The sequence below is a fragment of the Somniosus microcephalus genome, chromosome 24, assembly GCF_052327205.1.
Source record: "Somniosus microcephalus isolate GS21.2 chromosome 24, FLI_Smic_1.0, whole genome shotgun sequence".
Taxonomy (NCBI): domain Eukaryota; kingdom Metazoa; phylum Chordata; class Chondrichthyes; order Squaliformes; family Somniosidae; genus Somniosus; species Somniosus microcephalus.
In genome coordinates this window covers 32,180,180-32,199,699 of record NC_141010.1, presented here as the reverse complement: position 1 = coordinate 32,199,699, position 19,520 = coordinate 32,180,180, and the positions used below count along the sequence as shown (strand labels likewise).

Here is a 19,520-nt window from a genome sequence, read left to right as displayed (position 1 = left end):
AATTGTTCGTAATGGAACACAAAAAAGTGGAATTGATTACATAAACTTTAATAATCATTCATCGGGTGCTTTGCAAAATGATCTGTTGATTAACTCTGCTACCAAAGATCTAGTGGTCGAAAACAATTGTGTGTGACAGTTCCACAGAAATGTATGGAGAGGGATATATTTTTCAGTTAAACCAGAAGAGCTCAGATGTGACTTTAACAAGGCAAAAGCAATGTTTTCACAGAGTAATGCATCTTCCCAAGCAACAGAAGGTGTCATTTATATTCCCTTTTCAACAAGTGCTCTCAATCTATACAAAACTGGTGCTAACCCAGTCACAATTAACTGAAAATGTACATTTGGGAGAAGTTTTCCTTTGTACTCCATGAGGAACAAGATCGTAAACCTATTTGTTATGTTGCAGGTAACATACAAAGGATGTCCACTTGGTGAAGCTCTTTACTGCTGAACTCACTGAAATCTTCAGTAACCATTTTGTAATATGTGAAGCTTGAAGTATTAACCTAGAAATTACTGTTGGCGATATTAGAGCACAAATGCTTCAAGTGTTCGTGTAATATTCTTCTGTTCCCCATTTTAAAAACAGGCATTAACCCATTTATTGTAAATGGGTTAACCTCTCTGCTAAAACAACAGATAGAGCAATGCTAATCTTAATCCAATTCCAAAATACAACAGGCTGAATATACCTTAAAATTTTAGATGTAAGCGATTCCTACAGTTCAAAAACATATTCAGCGTAATTTGCTAATCTCTATCAGGACATTCTTTTCCCCAAAAGCTTCCTTAAAGAACATTTTCACTATAGTCATTCCAACATTATTTAGATTATTATATAGTGGTAAACTAAAGTTCTTAATTGGCAACTTGCGCAATCAGACTGAATTTTCGGCAATACCTTCTGTAGCAATTTGACTGATTTTTGCAGTTTATCCACAGCTTCAATGTGTTCCTCTGGCCCATTCCTGCAAAATTAAGTGAACACAATTCGCACCAACCAATGCTTGCTTATAAACAGCCATCAATCCACAGGAATTCTAAACAATCTATTCAACGTCACACATCAAAGTTTTGAACAGCATAAGACATTCTTGCTACATTCTGTCAAGACACAAAGAAGAGTTGACCATAGTTGAGTTGGGTTTCTCCCTCCCAACACAGTCCTTACAAAAATTACTATTTAAGATACTTTTGTAAAGTGGATTGTGAGCCTGCTTTAGGATCCAGCATTCTATTGCTCTCATTCCAACAGTCCCTGACACGTGGCTTTCGCGCAGTCAATGCCAACTGCTACCTATGCTTTGTAAGGACCTACAGCCTGGAAGATTCTGCTTCTTTAAAAAGAGAAAACAGAAGCTTCCTGACCGATTCGAAAATGCATTTTGGTGGCCTTGACAACGGTACTTCAAGCACACTCTCTGGTCAAAGTGTCACAGCCAGGCTGTGCATGCTTGACACGCTGCAATGCACGTTACTGGAATGCAAAATGCCAAAGAGCTGCACACCTAGATTGCGCTCCTGAAACCTGCTCAGTGGTATAAAAGCAATTCTAGATATCCTCAGACTTCCTCACCTGCAGCAAAATGAATCCAAGCTGCTCAGCCTTGTTATCTGTCCTCACGAACAAGCCATAAGATGCAGCCATATATTCAAACCCAATACTGGAACGTCAGTATATAAATTGCCAACAGAACAGATCAAAGTTTAAAGTTACTATATTTCAGAGACCATTTGTATTTTTAGCCCACGGATGTTCAACAATTGCATTAATGTTCTTAGAAATGGGTACAATTCTATAAATAGAGCAGCCCAGCACAGAAGTGATTCCTGCTACTTTACATCGTGATCTGCCGGGAAGAGCATTCCACTTACTTGAGAAGCGATGTTAAAGCCTTTTCCACTGCATAGCTTTTCTCTGCATATTTTAGCACTCTGTTCCCAACCAGGAAAATCAAGTTTGTTTTGTTCTTCTTCCCTTTTTCTGTCCCTAAAATTTTAATGGCCTGAGTAATAGACCAAGATATACAGATTATCAGGGCTACAATCGGATCAATAGCAAAAACAATTCTGATCAGTTGAAAAGGTGTCACTGACTCTGGAGGGAGGGAGGGTGATTGAGGATTGTGATTGCGTTGTGGTGTTACACTAGACTCGGTCACAAGCAATATGGGAGGGGCCTAAATAAATAGCTCAGTAAACAAATAAAACTGTTATCTCTATAATGTATTAAACATTTTGCATATAAATTCTTCAACTGTCTAGATTACATGCAAATTGGCTTAGAGATAAAAAAATAACATTTATCTCAGTTAAGACAAGGGAAAGGTAAGCCTATTTTGAGGAGAAAAAGGTGCACCAGAGTGCAAAGCTTCTGCTCGATGGATGTAAAGTTAAATTCATGGTTAGTCATTACTGAACAAGTAGTGTGGGCTGAACGGGGTATATATAACGAAAATGCAGCAATGATTTTAGAAAAGCAACAGTGAATGAGTGATCATTCGTATTATGGGTCAGTAGAGTACTGGCCCTAAATCAGAGCCAAGTCCCAGTACGTAGCTTCAGAGAGCTGAGGGGCAGAAGTCACAGGAACGTCAGTATGCTAGTTTGGATGATAACCCTGGTACTGAAATTTGCAGCTAGGTTTCTGGATTGAATAGCTGGCTGTTCATGAAAATGAAATTCTCTCTTGATAAGGTCGCACAATGGTAGTAAGTTGCGAATCCCTTACACTTGAAACCATGAAGAAAATTTCTCTTTTGTTACCCAGTGTGAAACAACATCAAAGGACCTGAACTTTAAAAGCACAAGCATATCCACATTAATTTGCTCCTTCCTGTCTCCAAGAAAGAAAGTAAATTGCTACTCCACAATTTACTGAAATAAATGGAAACTGTCTGCGTCGCTCTTTAATGGACGTTGTCATACTCTCACCTGTAGGTGACTGAGATTCGAGACGTGTGTTCCACAACACATATTTTCATCAATTCCTACAATGTCGATAATTCGGATTGGGCCTGCATGATCATCTGGTAAATCCCGACTTCTCACCTACGAAGCAAACATTTACGAGTAGCCGCAATAAAAAGAACACCAATGAAATGCTTTGCATTATTTTTAATACAATAGATCTCCCATGGCATTGCACACTGGTATTGCAGAACATGGAGCGCAGTTTTTGATGTCTGATGTCATCCCACTGCAGCTGAAACATGACAGCAGTTCGGCTTTTCTTAAGCACAGAAAATTTACTGAAGCAATATTTCGCACGACTGACAAAAAGTTAACATATTATCCAACTTATTGAAACGGAAAGATACAGGCCTCACAGATATATTATAATATCCTATTCATCTACCACTTTAAAAAACTTGCTTAAGATGCAAGTAACTTTGCTTTTCCCTCCCTTTGTCCTCTTATTCAGTTATTTACATTATAAATCCCCGCCCCCTCTGGATTTGCAGTACCTGTTTAAGCTGCAAATATTTTGTTTATCCTAACCCTTTTTTTCCAGTTATTTATGACTATAAAAGTTATCTTGTCTCACCCTTACTTCCCACTATAGATTTGTAAATCCTGCTGTAACTATTTTTGATGCAGCACTGTCCCAGGAAAGTTCCCCCCCCCGCCCCCCCCACTTGCCATGGCCTGGGCTTGGCTGTATTAGTGACTCCAGCCACAATATCCAAGCTCGTTATTATAAACACCCCCACCAGCCCTGCTGCAAACACCAGTCTCCTTCAGAAACACAAGAACAAAAAAAAACTCATTCCAAACCACTCCTTTAGCTTAGGATGGCTTAAGATTTATAAAACGCTGAAAAAACTGAAATCTTTTAACTTTTGATGTTTCCACCCCCCCCCCCCCCCCAAATCGCTCACACAAATGTTATTTGGTTGTTCTGTGGCTGGCTTGCTGTAGTGCACTCTGGGCATTGTAGTAACACAAGAGCAGAGTTAAAACTGCAACTCCAAAGATGCATTTCCCTCACACACATAAAATTTGTCCACAGTAAGCGTGAATCCCCAACATCGAAGACCCAGGTGAAATTTCCAGTTTGCAGTATTTGTAACATTACTGTCTTCACAGTACTGAGAATGATTCTGCTACAGCTGTAGCAACAGCAAAGGTAAATCTGCAAATGCACAGCATGAACAGCAATACAGTACATAGATTAGATAAGCCTTCCTCTTTATAATACTGGCAAGCAATATAACTTCCCAGTCTCGCAGTAGCAAAATGCTACTTTATTACTGACATTTCCAGACACAAGCTAATCTCTCTGAGGAACTGCATCAGAACTGGTGCCGTATCCCTAAATCTGTCATAAGAGTAACCAGCAACATCGCGGCAAGACATCCACAGATGATAACAGATTCTGCAGCACAGTATCTCATGTTAGTACAAAAAATAAACTAATCTGAAAAGAACAGCCAAGCTGGAGTGAGTCAAGAGCTGTAATACAATCTTGGGGATCAGGTGGTGTGCCAAAGTTCCTTGGACTTGATCCCCCGGTTTAAGATGTTACAGACATGTCATACACTCTAACCTAATCTTTCATCTAGATTTATTTGACTAAAATTTTCTTCTGACATTGTGTTTGGCAATAATGAACTTTCCTTTTAGTAACACTACTTAAATTCTAAAAGTATTGTGGATTTACACAGCCTTCCTGATTCTAAATGGCATGCTGCACTGAGTTAGTGCAGCTCATTGTGTTTTAATGGCAACGGTTATTTAATATGGGTGTGTCCTGACCAATAATGATCTAAATCATTCATTGGCCATAGGTCCTCATTATTCATTTAACAGTTCCAAGTCGATCTAGTTTTAGTTAGTACCTTATACACCATGGATACTTTTGTGACAGAAAATATCTTTACAACAAAAGTAAATCTTCCTTAATTGTTACTTATCTGATATTCCTCCATCATAGCATTAAGCCATACAGACCAGAAGGTCGCAGGTTCAATTTCCAGCCTGTGAGGAGATTGTAATTCTGAGCCAGGGCAGTAATGAGGCACTGTAGTTGGCTGCACCATCCATGGGCTGGGCTAGGCAAGGGGAAGAGAAAAATCAACCAGGGTTTCAATCCTGATCATCAACTATTGGTCCTTGTTGAAAAGTCCAGGTGAGGACAGGATTGAGCTTGGCTGTGAAGCTCTACACAATAGCCTGCCAACACTCAGTGCCGAGGCTCGCATTGCACTTGGAGGATGCCACTTAGGCTGGGTACTGGCATCCGTGGAACCAAAACCCAGTTATGAGTCGGCGCACTCAGGACAGCAGGGACCAAACTGGAGGGGGTGTGGGGGAGGCGAGCAAAGTATCGATATCGAAGACTAAACCTTTCTCGATCGTCAATTACCTTTTCTACCTCTGGGTCATCCACAGATACAATGCGCACATTGACAGGAATGTGCTCCCTGATTTTCTCATTTACTGCTATCTCCAGAGCTGCAACCTCCTCACCAGTCATCGAAGGCGTGTCCAGTTCAATGAAACCACGCTGCCGACCTAGCTCCCTGCAAAACAAAGATTAATGGTCCCAAATTACAGATCTGTTCTAGCACGGCTTCCAACACTGGAAAATGAATTACATTTTGTTGTCTTCACAGAAGCTACTGGAGTATTTTATTTTGTTAACTAGATATATATTACCACGAGGAACCTGGACCGGTTCTTGACTGGGGCAGAGGTTGCATCATATGGAAGGTAAGCGGATTAACAGATTACAAACCCTTGGTCCATGTAATCTCCTGAACTGGTTTTGATCGCCTGAGGGGGTTGGAGAGGAATTTTGCAGAGTTTCTTTTTCCTTATTGGCCCTGGGTTTTTCCTCTGTTTTTTCATCTCTCCCAGGAGATTACATGGCTGTGGGGGTTGGGAAGTGTCTAGTCATGAAGCTCCAACCATCATGGGCATGGGGCAGGCTTGATGGAGCAACTGGTCTTTTCCCGCCCGTCATTTTCGTATGACCGTATGTACAATACTAGTGAACATATCGGCAAGACAAAGTTCTTCCGTAATCAGTAAATATTCTGGAAAACAGGTGGCTGTGATGGCGTTACTTCTCAAAAGGAAAGAAACAATCTTCCTGGTGCTTTGAACCATGTGCTGGCTAGTTTGTGGAGAGATTCTCTTTCAAAAGAATTTTTAGTGAATTTGTGCTCATCAAGCTGATGAATATCAGTGCTGGGAAATGTGACAATTTTCCCTTTGGACCTAGTGTTCACAACAAGCACTTGCGAATTGGATAGTCTACTGGTGAGATTCAAGACCCTTCCTGTCTCATCTCAACCAGCACCCTAACAGCCAATAGAGACACAAAACCTTTATCCCATTAGTCCGAGTTGGGTTGAAGCTGACATCCCAGAAATAAAGGTTCGCTTTCTAAACCCTTGTACCGCCAGCCTCTCAAAAAGAGCTCCCTTTACCTGTACCTCTTCTTCTTAGGCAGTCCCTCGGAACCGAGGATGACTTGCTTCCACATTAAAAATGAGTTTGCAGGTGAATGATGAGTCCAATGCGGGACCTACAGTCTCTGTCACAGGTGGGGCAGGTGGTGGTTGAAGGGGCGGGTGGGTGGGGTGCTTGGGTTGACATGCGCTCCTTCCGCTGTTTGCACTTGGCTTCCGCTTGCTCCCGGCGAAGAGACTCGAGGTGTTCGGCACCTTCCCGGATGCTTCTCCTCCACTTTGTGCGGTCTTGGGCCAGGGATTCCCAGGTGTTGGTGGGGATGTTGCACTTTTCCAAGGAGGCTTTGAGGGTGTCCTTGAAGCGTTTCCTCTGCCCACCTGGGGCTCTCTTGCCGTGCTGGAGCTCCGAGTAGAGCAATTGTTTTGGGAGTCTCGTATTGGGCATGCGGACGATGTGACCCGTCCATCGGAGCTGATCGAGCGTGGTCAAAGCTTCGATGCTGGGGATGTTGGCCTGAGCAAGAACACCGACGTTGGTGCACCTATCCTGCCAATGGATTTGCAGGATCTTGCGGAGGCAGCGTTGGTGGTACCTCTCCAGTGCTTTGAAGTGCCTGCTGTACATGGTCCATGCTATACCTCTACTGCACGACAGGCGGCTGGGACAGTACCACCACTAGAAAACTGATGGGATTTTTTTTGTTATCCCACAGGACATAACATTACTCATAGTTTCAGCAACACAAGTAAACAAAATGTTAAACATACAGGTTCAGAAAAGACTGACTAGGGTGGTTCCAGTCCTTAGGGTACCAGGCTGTGAAGAAAAGGAGCCAATGATTTAAATTATTTTCCTCAGGGGAAAAGAAGACCGAGGGAGGTACGATTCAGGGCTATAAATAATGAGAGGGATTAATAAGGTTGAAGTAAACAAGCTATTTAACTTGGACACTGGGTATAAGACTAGAGGACGAACTCATAACCAAGATTGGAGAATAGAAACAAAAAACTACCAGCCCCCAGAATAGTGGAGATTTGAGTCAAACTTGTAGAAGAGGAAGTTGGCTCAGATTGAACTTGACACCTTTAAAAAAGGGAGCTGAATCAACATCTGTTGAGAAGGGGAATTAAAGTTATAAAGATATTAGCGGCATGGTTTGATTTTATTCAGAGAAGTTGGAGAAGGAACTTAGTGGGGGGAATTTTCACATGATAAAATGGGTGGCGGTTAAAAGTTTTAAAAATCTAAATCCCGACCCAACCTGCCCACTTTCAACTTTTACTCAGGTGGGACAGGGGTTGGGCAGCCAGCCCGCTGCCAGGAGGCGGGTTGGCATTTTAAATATGATAATGAGGCCCTGAAGCCTTTGCTTTAACCTGCTGGTTTTACTGCGGCAGACCAGGAATCCCCGGTAGCTGCAGCGAGGCGAGCACAGCCTCGGGGAGCAATCCTTGTGCGCCCGGAGGAGCATGAGTGCTTCCTCCTGGCCTCCCAAGTTCGCCCACCAGCAGCCCGTCCCTCCCCGGGGTCGGGGATCGGACCTCCCCCTCCCCCCCCCCCCCCCCCCCGATCGAACTCACCCCCGGGGTTGGGGATCGGACCCCACGCCTACCTGTTGCTGCAGCGTCCTGTCCAACCAGCGTTCCCCGCCCAACTGGAAGCCAGCCTGTCAAATCAGGCTGGCTTCCGGGCGGGGAACCTGCCCATGACGTCACACGTGTGGGAAACCCGGTTTTCTGGGTTTTCCACGGTCGACCGGCTCTCCCGCTCCAGGCGGGTTGGAAACTTGAAAATCCAGGCCAGTGTTCCTTAAAGTAGGGGAGAAACAAGTGGTGTGAGAAGGAAGTCCATGATCAAATCAATCATTGACTCCGGATAGGGTAGGCAAGATGGGCTGAATGGCCTTCCCTCACTATGCTAAATGATTATTCAACAATATAAACTGGAGGAAAAAAATAGGTGTAATCAGGAAATGGTAACTTTACTTATAATTTTGCGCTTACCATGAGGTAGTTTCGAAGCCAAACATCAAATCTGCTATGGCTGTAATTAAATGTTGTCCTGAAACAAAATGCAATAAAAGGTGCACATTTATTGTAAAAAAATTGTGTTAATCATAATTTAATGCAAAAGTGACTCAAAATGAAATTTTTTTCGGAAACTGAAAAGCTTGTTCAGTAATTGAAAGATATCAAGCATTTAATATTTAAAAATAAGTAGGCCCCAAAATCTGCAGGGTGAAGGCTTCTAGGCATAATTGCCGAGATGCGTCTGCACCAGACCTCCACTGTAGACTTTGTCAAAGTTCACAGGTTCGGAGGCGGGTTCTGGGATTTCAATGCCTTCAGAAAGCTAGAGGCCACTTTAGGACAAAAGAAAAAAGACCTGGCTGGCCAAATGGGGGTCATGGCCATCACCCCGGCCTGCACCCCTGATGGGCCTCACAACCATGGGTGGGTACCAGAGTCAAACAAAGTTGGGGGGGTGGGGGGCACTCAAAGAAAGCTCAGGAACTCCAATATGCGCAGTCCCCACCATTCCCTTAAACTGATGGCATCGTATGGGATCCCGGACAGGCCATCCCAGAAATTTCAGTGCTAGCCTGAACCCAGCATAGCTAGAGCCATTCCAGCAGATTCCTGTCGAGGTTATGACACCCGAGTCAGCCTGAACAGCTGCAAATTTTCAGGGTGATGCAGTTTTTTTATCCAGCCAACATAATGCAGGTCAGACACATACTACTTTTCTCAGTATGTCATTTGAGCAGAAGATTTTCTAGTTTGGTGTATCCTAGGCAGCGCAGTGAGTCTGGCAGTGGAGCGTCAGAATAGACTCGGGCTGTAAATTTCTTCCGTGTCCTGCAGGGCTTCTTTGTCTGAAATTATGGAATTGTTAAGCGGCTCACCATGACAATTGCATATTTAATTTAAGTGAAGAGTACAATGACAACTCCTATTGAGATATCAATTTAGAATTGACCAAAATGTGATAACGGCCCCAGCCCCGCTGAACGCTTGGTATTTGGTGCTTTATCACTGGGGTCACTATAAATTAGTGCAAATTAACTTCTCTTTGACAAAAAGCAGTCTTTGCGGGGTGGGGGGGGGGGGGGGGGAAAGAGGGGGGAGGGGAGGGGGTGCTCCTCACTGCTTAGAAGTGATAAAATGAATGGTTTATTTTAGAAACACCGAGCACACCATAAAAGCTGCACTGAAAGGATTAACTGAGTACCTGAATGTTGCTGCATGTGGTCAAATCGTCTTTCCCAGTCAATCTTCAGCTGAGCCTTAGACAAAGGCTCCAAGGGCGACTGCACAAAGTGAATGGCCTCGGGCCCATGTCGTGTCACTCGTAACACAGGGATGTCATTTATGAACCCACGGTCATCTGGCTTTAAGAAATAAATTGTATGACGTTTTCATTGCTTTCCGAGCACAGGCAAAGCTTCAATTCCACCAATAATTGAAGCACTTCCAATATTCGAACACCAAATACAAGTTTTATCAAGCTGATCTATCTACTTTATTAAAAGTCTGTAATACTATAGTGAGCCTCTAGCATTGCTGACTGGTCCACGTAGCACCAATTAAAGGGCAAAATTGGTTCATGCTAGCCACAGGCCAATCAGATTGTCACAAGAGCGCATGGCAGCCAGATTTTCTATTGCTGCTTTGATGTTTCTTTTATTCCCTTAAATAAAATTCACCCGCACGCCAGACTCCAAACCAGTCAGTGCCCAACTGCTTGAGAGCGGCCCCATGTCAAATTCCTGGCCCACTTAGCCTCAATCTCCGACTTAGCCTCTCAGCCACTTTATTTTAAGACTTTAACTAATACTGTGCATACTGGTTGGAGACTGGACTGTATTCAAGGCTGCAGTGGTCATGTAGACGCTTTGTGAATTTTTCAGCAATTAAGTTAGTTCTAGCTTGCAGGAGGTGTGTACACTGTGGGCATCGATGTGATGACACACGCGTGTTTATACACCCATTCTTCGAAAGGCAATTACTAAAAGTGAAAATAAAAACTTTGCTGAACAAACAGAACCATCGGTACAAACAAAAAGTGTTTTCAATATAACTTGTTGCTAAGCTACAACATTGGGCATTCATCCAAGGTCCTGCTATCACCTGAACACCACAAGATTAGAGGTACACTACTGCACCGCAGACTTCAAAATGAGTTTAAACCTCCCCCCTGGCCCCCCTCCCCACCCCCACCCCACCCAAGTGCAGGCAGGTTAACTCCTCCTACTTTTAATCACTGATATGACTCCAGTTAAATTGCCACTTTTACATCGTACAAAAGCTACGTATTGCGCGACATTATCAGGGCCAGAATGATGTCCTGGACTAGTTTCAAACCCCGAAGGGGGTCGGCGAGGAATTTCCCAGATTTCTTTCAGCTTTTTAAATCTGTTTTTTCGCCTGTCCCAGGCGATAACATGGCTTCTGGAGGGGGTGGGGAAAGGTGTCCGGAGTCTATATATTGTGACTCACAAGGCACAGCATAGGCTGTATGGCCCAGCAGCTTTTTTCCTGTCTGTCGTTGTTCGTATGCATCACTGCAAAGTCAAATCACCTTAAACCATCCAACTCTGAGAAACAAACCACTCTGACCTGTCCACCTCCCTCTGGAAACAGTAAGGTATCCTCAAGGATCACGTTAAAACCTTTCAGAGCTTCCTTTTTCCCGTGAACAGTGGTTTTCAACTCTGCTGGAGTACACGATACCACCGAGGTCTCAAACTGGAATGAAAAGCATCGTGTAAATAAAACACAAAACAGCAAGAAAAACAGAGAACAGCAAGACTGTATTAGAAGACAAGGACACGCACATTAAAGTTGCCAATGACGTTAAAAGGAAAAGATTACACCAGCAAAAAATCTGAAATATGGAAAATTCTAGAAATACACAACAGGTCATTCACCATCTGTAAAGAGGCAGGTTATGACATTTTGGGTGTGTACAGTTCATCAGATTAATCAATCAGCAAAGAGATAAAAAGGCATTTTAGGAAGGTTGGGCAAATGGAGAGAAAAACCGGGAGAGAACCACCAGATGCGCCAATCGCAGAGAGGGAGTTAATGCAGTAAAGGGTCTGCAAACTGATATAGAAGCTCATTAGTGAGGTAATGCAGACAGATAGAAAGGACAAACAAAGCGCTGAGTCCTGATGAAAGGTCACCGACCTGAAGCATTAACGTCAGCTGTGGCTCAGTGGGTAGCACTCTCGCTTCCGAGTCAGACGGTTGTGGGTTCAAATCCCACTTGAGCACAAAACATCTAGGCTGACACTCGCGTGCACTGTCAGAGGCCGTCTCTCGAATGAGACGTTAAACAGAGTTTGCTCTCTCAGATGACGTAAAAGATCCCATGACACTATTTCGAAGAGGAGCAGGGGGAATTATCCCCGGTGTCCTGGCCAATATTTATCCCTCAATCAACATCACTAAAACAGATTATCTGGTCATTATCACACTACTGTTTGTGGGAGCTTGCTGTGCATAACTTGGTTGCCGTGTTTCCTACATTACAACAGTGACTACACTTCAAAAAGTACTTCATTGGCTGTAAAGCGCTTTGGGACATCCTGAGGTCATGAAAGGCGCTGTAGAAATGCAAGTCTCGCTTTCTGTGTCTCTCTCCACAGATGCATGTGTGGAACATTTTCTGTTTTTATTACAAAAAGTGTAAATGTGGGGTGAGCGGGTGAAAAGAGACGGGAGAAGTCCATGTACAGCAAAAGCACAAGTAGTAAAGAAATGTAAAGAAAGAGGAAAGAAAAACTATCGAGGCAGCAGGTATGAAATTAAAACCGAAAAAAAGTGAAACACAATGGCCTAGATTTTCAGTGTGCCGTGAGGCGGGCTTTTAGGCGTGCGGGGGGCTAAAATCCCGAATTCGGGGGTCCCGACACCATCTCGCCCAAAACCCGCCTCCACGTAAGTTTCAAAGGAGGCGGGTACCCGCCCCGCACTGGGACCCGCCGACCCGAGGCGGGAAGGGATTAGTGCCAATTAACTGCCTGTTAACAGGTAGTTAACAGGCAGTTTTTAGCCTAATCCCTATTTTGAGGGGTGTTGTGTGGGATTCCCGACGGCTCCAAACCACGCCAGGTTAGAGCAGGCGGGCCGTCGGGTTGAAGGACTTGGAGGGGTCGCGATGTTGGTGTTCAGGTGAGTGATGGGTGCATGAGTGCAAAGGTAAGTGTGTTTGGTGTGTCTGAAGTGTGTAAAGAAGTTTAAATTACCTGTACTTACCTTAACAGCCTTTCTTCCTCTAGGTGTCGGGAGTCCATCATTCAGCCGGCACAGAAAGCAGAATGGCTGCGATCTGTCAAAAGTGACAGCCTGCAGCTTTCAGTGCTGGCGAGAGTTCTAACTGAGTCTGCGTAGAAGGACTCAGGTTAGAAGTCAGACTGTCAGTGTTTGACAGCTTCAAACAGCTGTGAAACACTGATATTTCATCTATCAGCACATCCTGACAGATGAAATTTCAGTCTGTGACGTCACCTGTTGCCGGGTGGCCCTTAATTGGCCTGCTGAGCCCGCTGGGCGGGCTCAACAATCAAGGGAAAAATCGCACGGATTGGCCGGACGTCGATGGAGGCGGGACTAAAACCCGAACGTTGTAGTCCCGCCTCCTTCCCGACTGCCGAATGAAAATCCAGCCCGATGGGTCTACCAATCAGGAAATGAGAAAATGAACAGGTCCACAACCTGGGCTTGGACCCCACCAGTGCAGTGGTCTGATAGAGGTTCCAGGACCCAAATGTCAACCTGCCTTCCCCGTCCCCTCAAGACACCGACAGAGCCCACGTTACCATATGGCAACGCTTTAAAGGGGAAGGTCCAACAATGACACTATGGGGGAGTTTGCAAGTCGGCCCTAAAATGGGCATAATATTGGCAGGGCGCCCATGATATCTGCCCATGGCCACAGTTGGGGAGGGAGCGGGGTGAGGGCGCAGTTTCTTTGGGGTTGGGGGTGAAAATCAGATCAGCGGCGGGCAAGAGATTTCTGAGGGGCCCAGAGTAACATGCATGTGCCCCCTGGCCCAACAAAAACCTCTTTTTTTTTTAAAAAAACAAAAAGCAATTCTTACCTTTTCTGAGCGGCCTCCAGGGATCCCTTCAGGACCGCTGGCGAGGCTGCTTAACGCCTGGGAACTTGGGACTAGCGTTCTCTGCCCATTTCTCCATGAAATTCGCAATCTAGGTTCTACAACCAGCACAGAGCCCCGATTTGTGTATTGGTGCCCGAATCATGCAGGCAAAAGGGGCATCCAAGGACCCCACCATCCGCGTTTTTCAGGTGCGGAACAAGTGACTTGCAGTTGAAAATTCCCCCCTATATGTTTTCTTTTAAAAACTATATAATTACACTTACAGGAAACTTTGTGATATCCGGCACCGACGTGTTGCCGATCTATCAAAACTGCCGGACATACAAAGTTAATGTTGAAGCATACGGAGGTTTTCATCTCCGTATCTGACAACAAACACTGTTGCTTAGCAACAGCTTCTAAAGAGGCAGCTGCAAGCGTCTCTAGCTGAAGCTGTTGCTATAGCTACAGACCTTGCAGTGCCTGACTGGGAAATAAAAAGAACGAGAACTAAAAAAACTTATAGAAAACGGCTCCTGATTTTTGCCGTTAGATCGAGTATTCCGGACATACAACCTCCGGATAAACCAAAGTTTCCTGTAATACACAATCTACTTATTTTTTAAATGTCGATTTTGAGAGGACAAATAAACAAAACACTGGCACAGAAGTCAGCTAATAGAAGCAAGTGCAGAATTATTATACTGGTCCAAAACTGCGGATGCTGGAAATCTGGAATAAAAACAGAAAATGCTGGAAATGCTCAGCAGGTCAGGCAGCATCTGTGGAGCAAGAAACAGAGTTAATGGAGCATATTTTGCGGTGGGTATGACGGCGTACTCAGCCGTCGTACCGCCTTTGAAATGGACAGCAAGTTCAGGATTTCCGCATGCGCTAAATCCCAAACTTGTGATCTGTCGAGTTCCGACTTGACAGATCCTCTGCACCGACACTAAGCCTAATTGCTGGAGCAGAGTTGGGCTAATTGCCCACCAACTGCCCAGCAATCACATATGAAAATTTTCCGGCTGGTGCAAACAGGCGCAGGGCCTGTTTCCACAGCGTAAGGGGATACCCGTCAATACAAAATCTTCATCCGATGCTTTATTGCTGTATTGGAATATTTAAAAAATGCTTTTTTTTTTCCAATTAGATGACATGCAGGAACGAATAAAGTTGTAGAACCCGAGGCCAGAATTTTGCTCAGAGGGTGGGTTCAGAGGCAGTTCCGCGGTCAAAAAATCTAAACGATTGACAGCAGGTCAGGGTCCTGCTCTGAACCTGTCTCCGTGTCAGTTTCCCCAAGTCTGCCTGCGCTTTGCAGGCCCGGCACTAAGCGGCGGGTCAGCCAATTGAGAGGGTCTTTTAAGGTAGTTGAACAGCATTTTACCACTGTGGTAAACCACTGTTTGTATTCCTGTTTGTCCTGTTTGTATTCCACTGTGTACATGCCTGGACATGCCTCGGCTGACTCCTCCCACAGGTCCTAGTATAAAGGTGACTGCTCCCCAGCCCTTGGTATCCTGGACCGGTCGACCACTCGAGGCAGACCTCCATTCTGTTGTTAATAAAAGCCTTTAGTTACTCTTCTAACTCTCAGTCTTTTATGAGTAATTGATAGCGCATCAATTTTATTAACAACATTTTTATAATGGAGAAGATCCTCACACCAGCATGCCTGGACTTAGATCATCGGGAGGCGGACTCATCCACCAAGTTTACTCACTGGCTTAAGTGTTTCGAAAAATTCCTGACCGCCTCCGAAGCAATCAAATCGGACGAGGACAAACTGGATGTCCTGACCTCCAAAGTGAACCACCGAGTGTACTCGGTCATCCAAGACGCGACCTCGTACGCGGATGCTATCAAGCTCCTCAAGGACCAGTACACGCGCCCAGTGAACGAAGTGTACGCCAGGCACCTCCTGGGGAGTCGTAAACAACAACCTGGGGAATCGACCGTGGAATACCTTCAGGCACTGTCTGTGCTTGGCCGGGCCTGTGGTTGTAAGGATGTAAAGGCCGCCGTGTACACAGAGGAACTTATCCGGGACGCTTTTGTAGCGGGCCACAGATCCAATTACACCCAACAGCGACTGTTGGAGCAGAGTAACCTCGACCTCAACAAGGCCTCTGAACTCGCACTATCGTTGGATGCAGCCTACCAGGGCATGGATGCCTACTCCTCTGCACCGTGGACGCCACGGGGAATGACAGCCTGGGACACGGTAGGACCGCCTCATAGCGCCGTGCCACCCCAGCCACACCCCAACAACGGCCCAACTACCGCAGCAGTGTCCCAAGGCCAGACAGCAGTGCCCCAAGGCCAGAAATGCTACTTCTGTGGCCAGGCAAAACACCCCAGAGCGCGCTGCCCGGCGAAAAAACGCGATCTGCTCGGGCTGCGGGAAGAAGGGACACTACGCTAGCGTCTGCAGGGCCAAAGCCACCCCGAACCCCAGCAGCGCCGCGTGTGGGCCATGCGGGCCGCCATTTTGGACCTCCCCGGCCGTGTGCGAATCACCGGTACAGCAGCCATTTTGGACGCCTCCAGCCACATGGGGATCTTGGACGACAGCCGGGACGCAGCAGGCCCCCGACACCGCCTCATCTGATACCCGCAGCGACACACCGACCCCTACGCTGGCATCCGTTACACTGGACCAAGCGAGACCGCACCAACTGGCCAGTTCCACAATGGACATTAAGGTAAATGGTCACGATACAATCTGCCTTTTTGACTCTGGGAGCACGGAGAGCTTCATCCACCCCGACACGGTGCGGCGTTGCTCTCTCCCAGTCCTGCCTGCGCAACAGCGGATTTCTATGGCCTCCGAGTCCCAGTCGGCGGACATCGGCGGCTACTGCGTGGTGACACTCGTAGTAGACGGGACCGTGTACGATCATTTTAAACTTCTGGTCCTGCCTGACCTCTGCGCTGCCGTCCTGCTGGGGTTAGATTTTCAGTGCCACCTTAAAAGTGTTACGATGGCGTACGGTGGACCCCTACCCCCACTCACAGTCCGCAGCCAGCAGCTTCCAAATTGCCCGCCGCGCACCAGGTGCAACCTCTCCACACTCAGAGTCACACCCCCACCACGGTTTGCTAACCTCACCCCCGACTGTAAGCCCATCGCCACAAAGAGCAGGCGATACAGTGCCGGGGACAGGGTTTTCATTAAAACCGAAGTGGAGCGGCTCCTGAAAGAAGGGATTATTGAGGGCAGCACCAGCCCCTGGCGAGCCCAGGTTGTGGTCGTTAAGACCAGCGAGAAGCAGCGCCTGGTCATCGACTACAGCCAGACAATAAATCACTACACCCTGCTGGACGCCTACCCACTCCCCCGTATAGCTGATATGGTCAACCAGATCGCGCAGTACCGCGTCTTCTCGACCATTGACCTGAAATCAGCGTACCACCAGCTCCCCATCCGCCCTAAGGACCGCCAGTACACTGCCTTTGAGGCAAACGGCCGCCTCTATCACTTCCTTAGGGTTCCCTTTGGCGTCACCAACGGGGTCTCCATCTTCCAAAGGGAGATGGACCGGATGGTAGATCAAAATGCGTTGCAGGCCACTTTCCCATATCTGGACAATGTGACCATCTGCGGCCGTGACTTGCAGGACCATGACGCAAACCTCGAAAAATTCCTCCGCACCGCCCAACTCCTAAACCTGACATATAACAAGGAGAAGTGCATATTCCGCACAAACCGCCTCGCCATCCTTGGCTGTGTTGTGGAACACGGAGTCATCGGCCCCGACCCCGACCGGATGCGTCCCCTTATGGAACTTCCACTGCCCCACTGCCTCAAGGCCCTGAAGAGGTGCCTAGGGTTTTTCTCCTATTACGCCCAGTGGGTCCCCTACTATGCGGACAAGGCCCGTCCGCTGATCAAGTCCACCTCTTTTCCCTTGACGGCAGAGGCCCGCTTAGCCTTCCACCGTATCAAGGAGGACATTGCCAAAGCCACCATGCACGCAGTGGACGAATCCATCCCCTTCCAGGTGGAAAGCGACGCGTCCGACTTTGCCCTGGCCGCTACCCTCAATCAGGCGGGGAGACCCGTGGCCTTCTTTTCACGAACCCTCCAAGGCCCGGAGACCAGACACTCCGCTGTTGAGAAGGAGGCCCAGGCGATTGTGGAGGCTGTGCGTCATTGGAGGCACTACCTGGCCGGAAAACGATTTACCCTGCTCACTGACCAGCGTTCAGTTGCTTTTATGTTTAACAACAAGCAGAGGGGCAAAATCAAAAATGACAAGATCTTGAGGTGGAGAATCGAACTTTCCACCTACAACTACGAGATCTTGTACCGGCCCGGGAAGCTAAATGAACCCCCGGATGCGCTATCGCGTGGCACCTGCGCCAGCGCGATCGATAGACTACGGGTCCTCCACAATGACCTCTGCCACCCGGGGGTCACCAGGTTCTTCCACCTCATCAAGGCCCGCAACCTGCCTTACTCTATTGAGGAGGTCAGGACCATGACCAGGAACTGCCAAGTCTGCGCTGAGTGCAAACCACACTTTTATAGACCAGACAGGGCCCACCTGATAAAAGCCACTCGCCCCTTCGAGCGCCGATTTTAAAGGGCCTCTCCCCTCCTCCGACCGCAATGTGTACTTCCTCAATATTATTGATGAGTACTCCCGTTTCCCGTTCGCCTTCCCCTGCCCGGACATGACCAGTGCCACGGTCATTAAATGTCTGAACAACCTCTTCACCCTGTTCGGCTTCCCCAGCTATATCCATAGCGACCGGGGCTCATCGTTTATGAGCGACGAACTCCGTCAGTACCTGCTAACTAGGGGTATTGCCACAAGCAGGACCACCAGTTACAACCCCCGGGGGAACGGACAGGTGGAAAGAGAAAATGCGACAGTTTGGAAGGCCGTCCTGCTAGCCTTAAAGTCTAGGGGCCTTCCAACCTCCCGCTGGCAGGATGTGCTCCCCGATGCGCTCCACTCTATTCGGTCACTGCTCTGCACTGCCACTAACGCCACCCCTCATGAGAAAATGTTTGTCTTCCCAAGGAAGTCCACATCAGGGACATCGCTACCGCCATGGCTGACGTCCCCAGGGCCGGTCCTACTGAGAAGACATGTGAGGACCCATAAAACGGACCCCCTGGTCGAGAGGGTCGACCTCCTCCACGCCAAACCCCAGTATGCTTACATCGCATACCCGGACGGGCGGAAGGACACAGTCTCCATAAGAGACCTTGCACCCTCGGGGACCACAGTAACCCACTACCACCCCCCCCCCCCCCCCCCCCCAAACGATCCGATATCCAGCCCCAGCAGACGGCAGGCCTGGGCCCCGCGACCCGCTCGACATCTACGAGGACGACACGCCTGTGCCACAGCCTACGCTGGACTCGACGCCGGAAGCTTCACTACCCCTGCCGTCGCCACGCCGATCACAGCGGCAGACAAGACCTCCGGAGAGACTCCAATACACTAACTTTTAATACACTTCACCCCGCCGGACTCAATTTTAAACAAGGGGTGAATGTGGTAAACCACTGTTTGTATTCCTGTTTGTCCTGTTTGTATTCCACTGTGTACATGCCTGGACATGCCTCGGCTGACTCCTCCCACAGGTCCTAGTATAAAGGTGACTGCTCCCCAGCCCTTTGTATCCTGGACCGGTCGACCACTCGAGGCAGACCTCCATTCTGTTGTTAATAAAAGCCTTTAGTTACTCTTCTAACTCTCAGTCTTTTATGAGTAATTGATAGCGCATCAACCACCTTCTAGCCATTTTTCCAACTTTTCCACGAGGTTCCCGTCGTTCGAGGATCACGTCAGGTAAGTGTGTCGGGTTCTCTATGACTCTCCATTGCTGTGAATAGGTGACAGCTGTAAAAGTGGTATAAAAGCTACCATTTCACAGCTGTTTACTTTCCAATGTCAGAAGCTTGAGCCTTCAGGGTTTGGAAGACATTTTTGGGCTGTATGCAGCTTGGAAGTGTTTGGAGTAA

General features: G+C 47.1%; 1 protein-coding gene across 2 annotated transcripts in view; it reads right to left on the bottom strand.

Moving 5' to 3' along the window:
• Positions 1–19,520, bottom strand: part of aarsd1 (alanyl-tRNA synthetase domain containing 1) — a 110,286-nt gene that overhangs the window by 11,172 nt on the left and 79,594 nt on the right. For both annotated transcript variants that reach the window (XM_085966413.1, XM_085966411.1), the window contains 7 exons: positions 11,046–11,174; positions 9,658–9,817; positions 8,430–8,487; positions 5,375–5,531; positions 2,941–3,057; positions 1,882–2,012; positions 908–974 (listed from right to left, as the gene is read on the bottom strand). In XM_085966413.1, the coding sequence (XP_085822539.1) occupies positions 908–974; positions 1,882–2,012; positions 2,941–3,057; positions 5,375–5,531; positions 8,430–8,487; positions 9,658–9,817; positions 11,046–11,174 (819 nt within the window). The remainder of the gene's footprint in view (positions 1–907; positions 975–1,881; positions 2,013–2,940; positions 3,058–5,374; positions 5,532–8,429; positions 8,488–9,657; positions 9,818–11,045; positions 11,175–19,520) is intronic.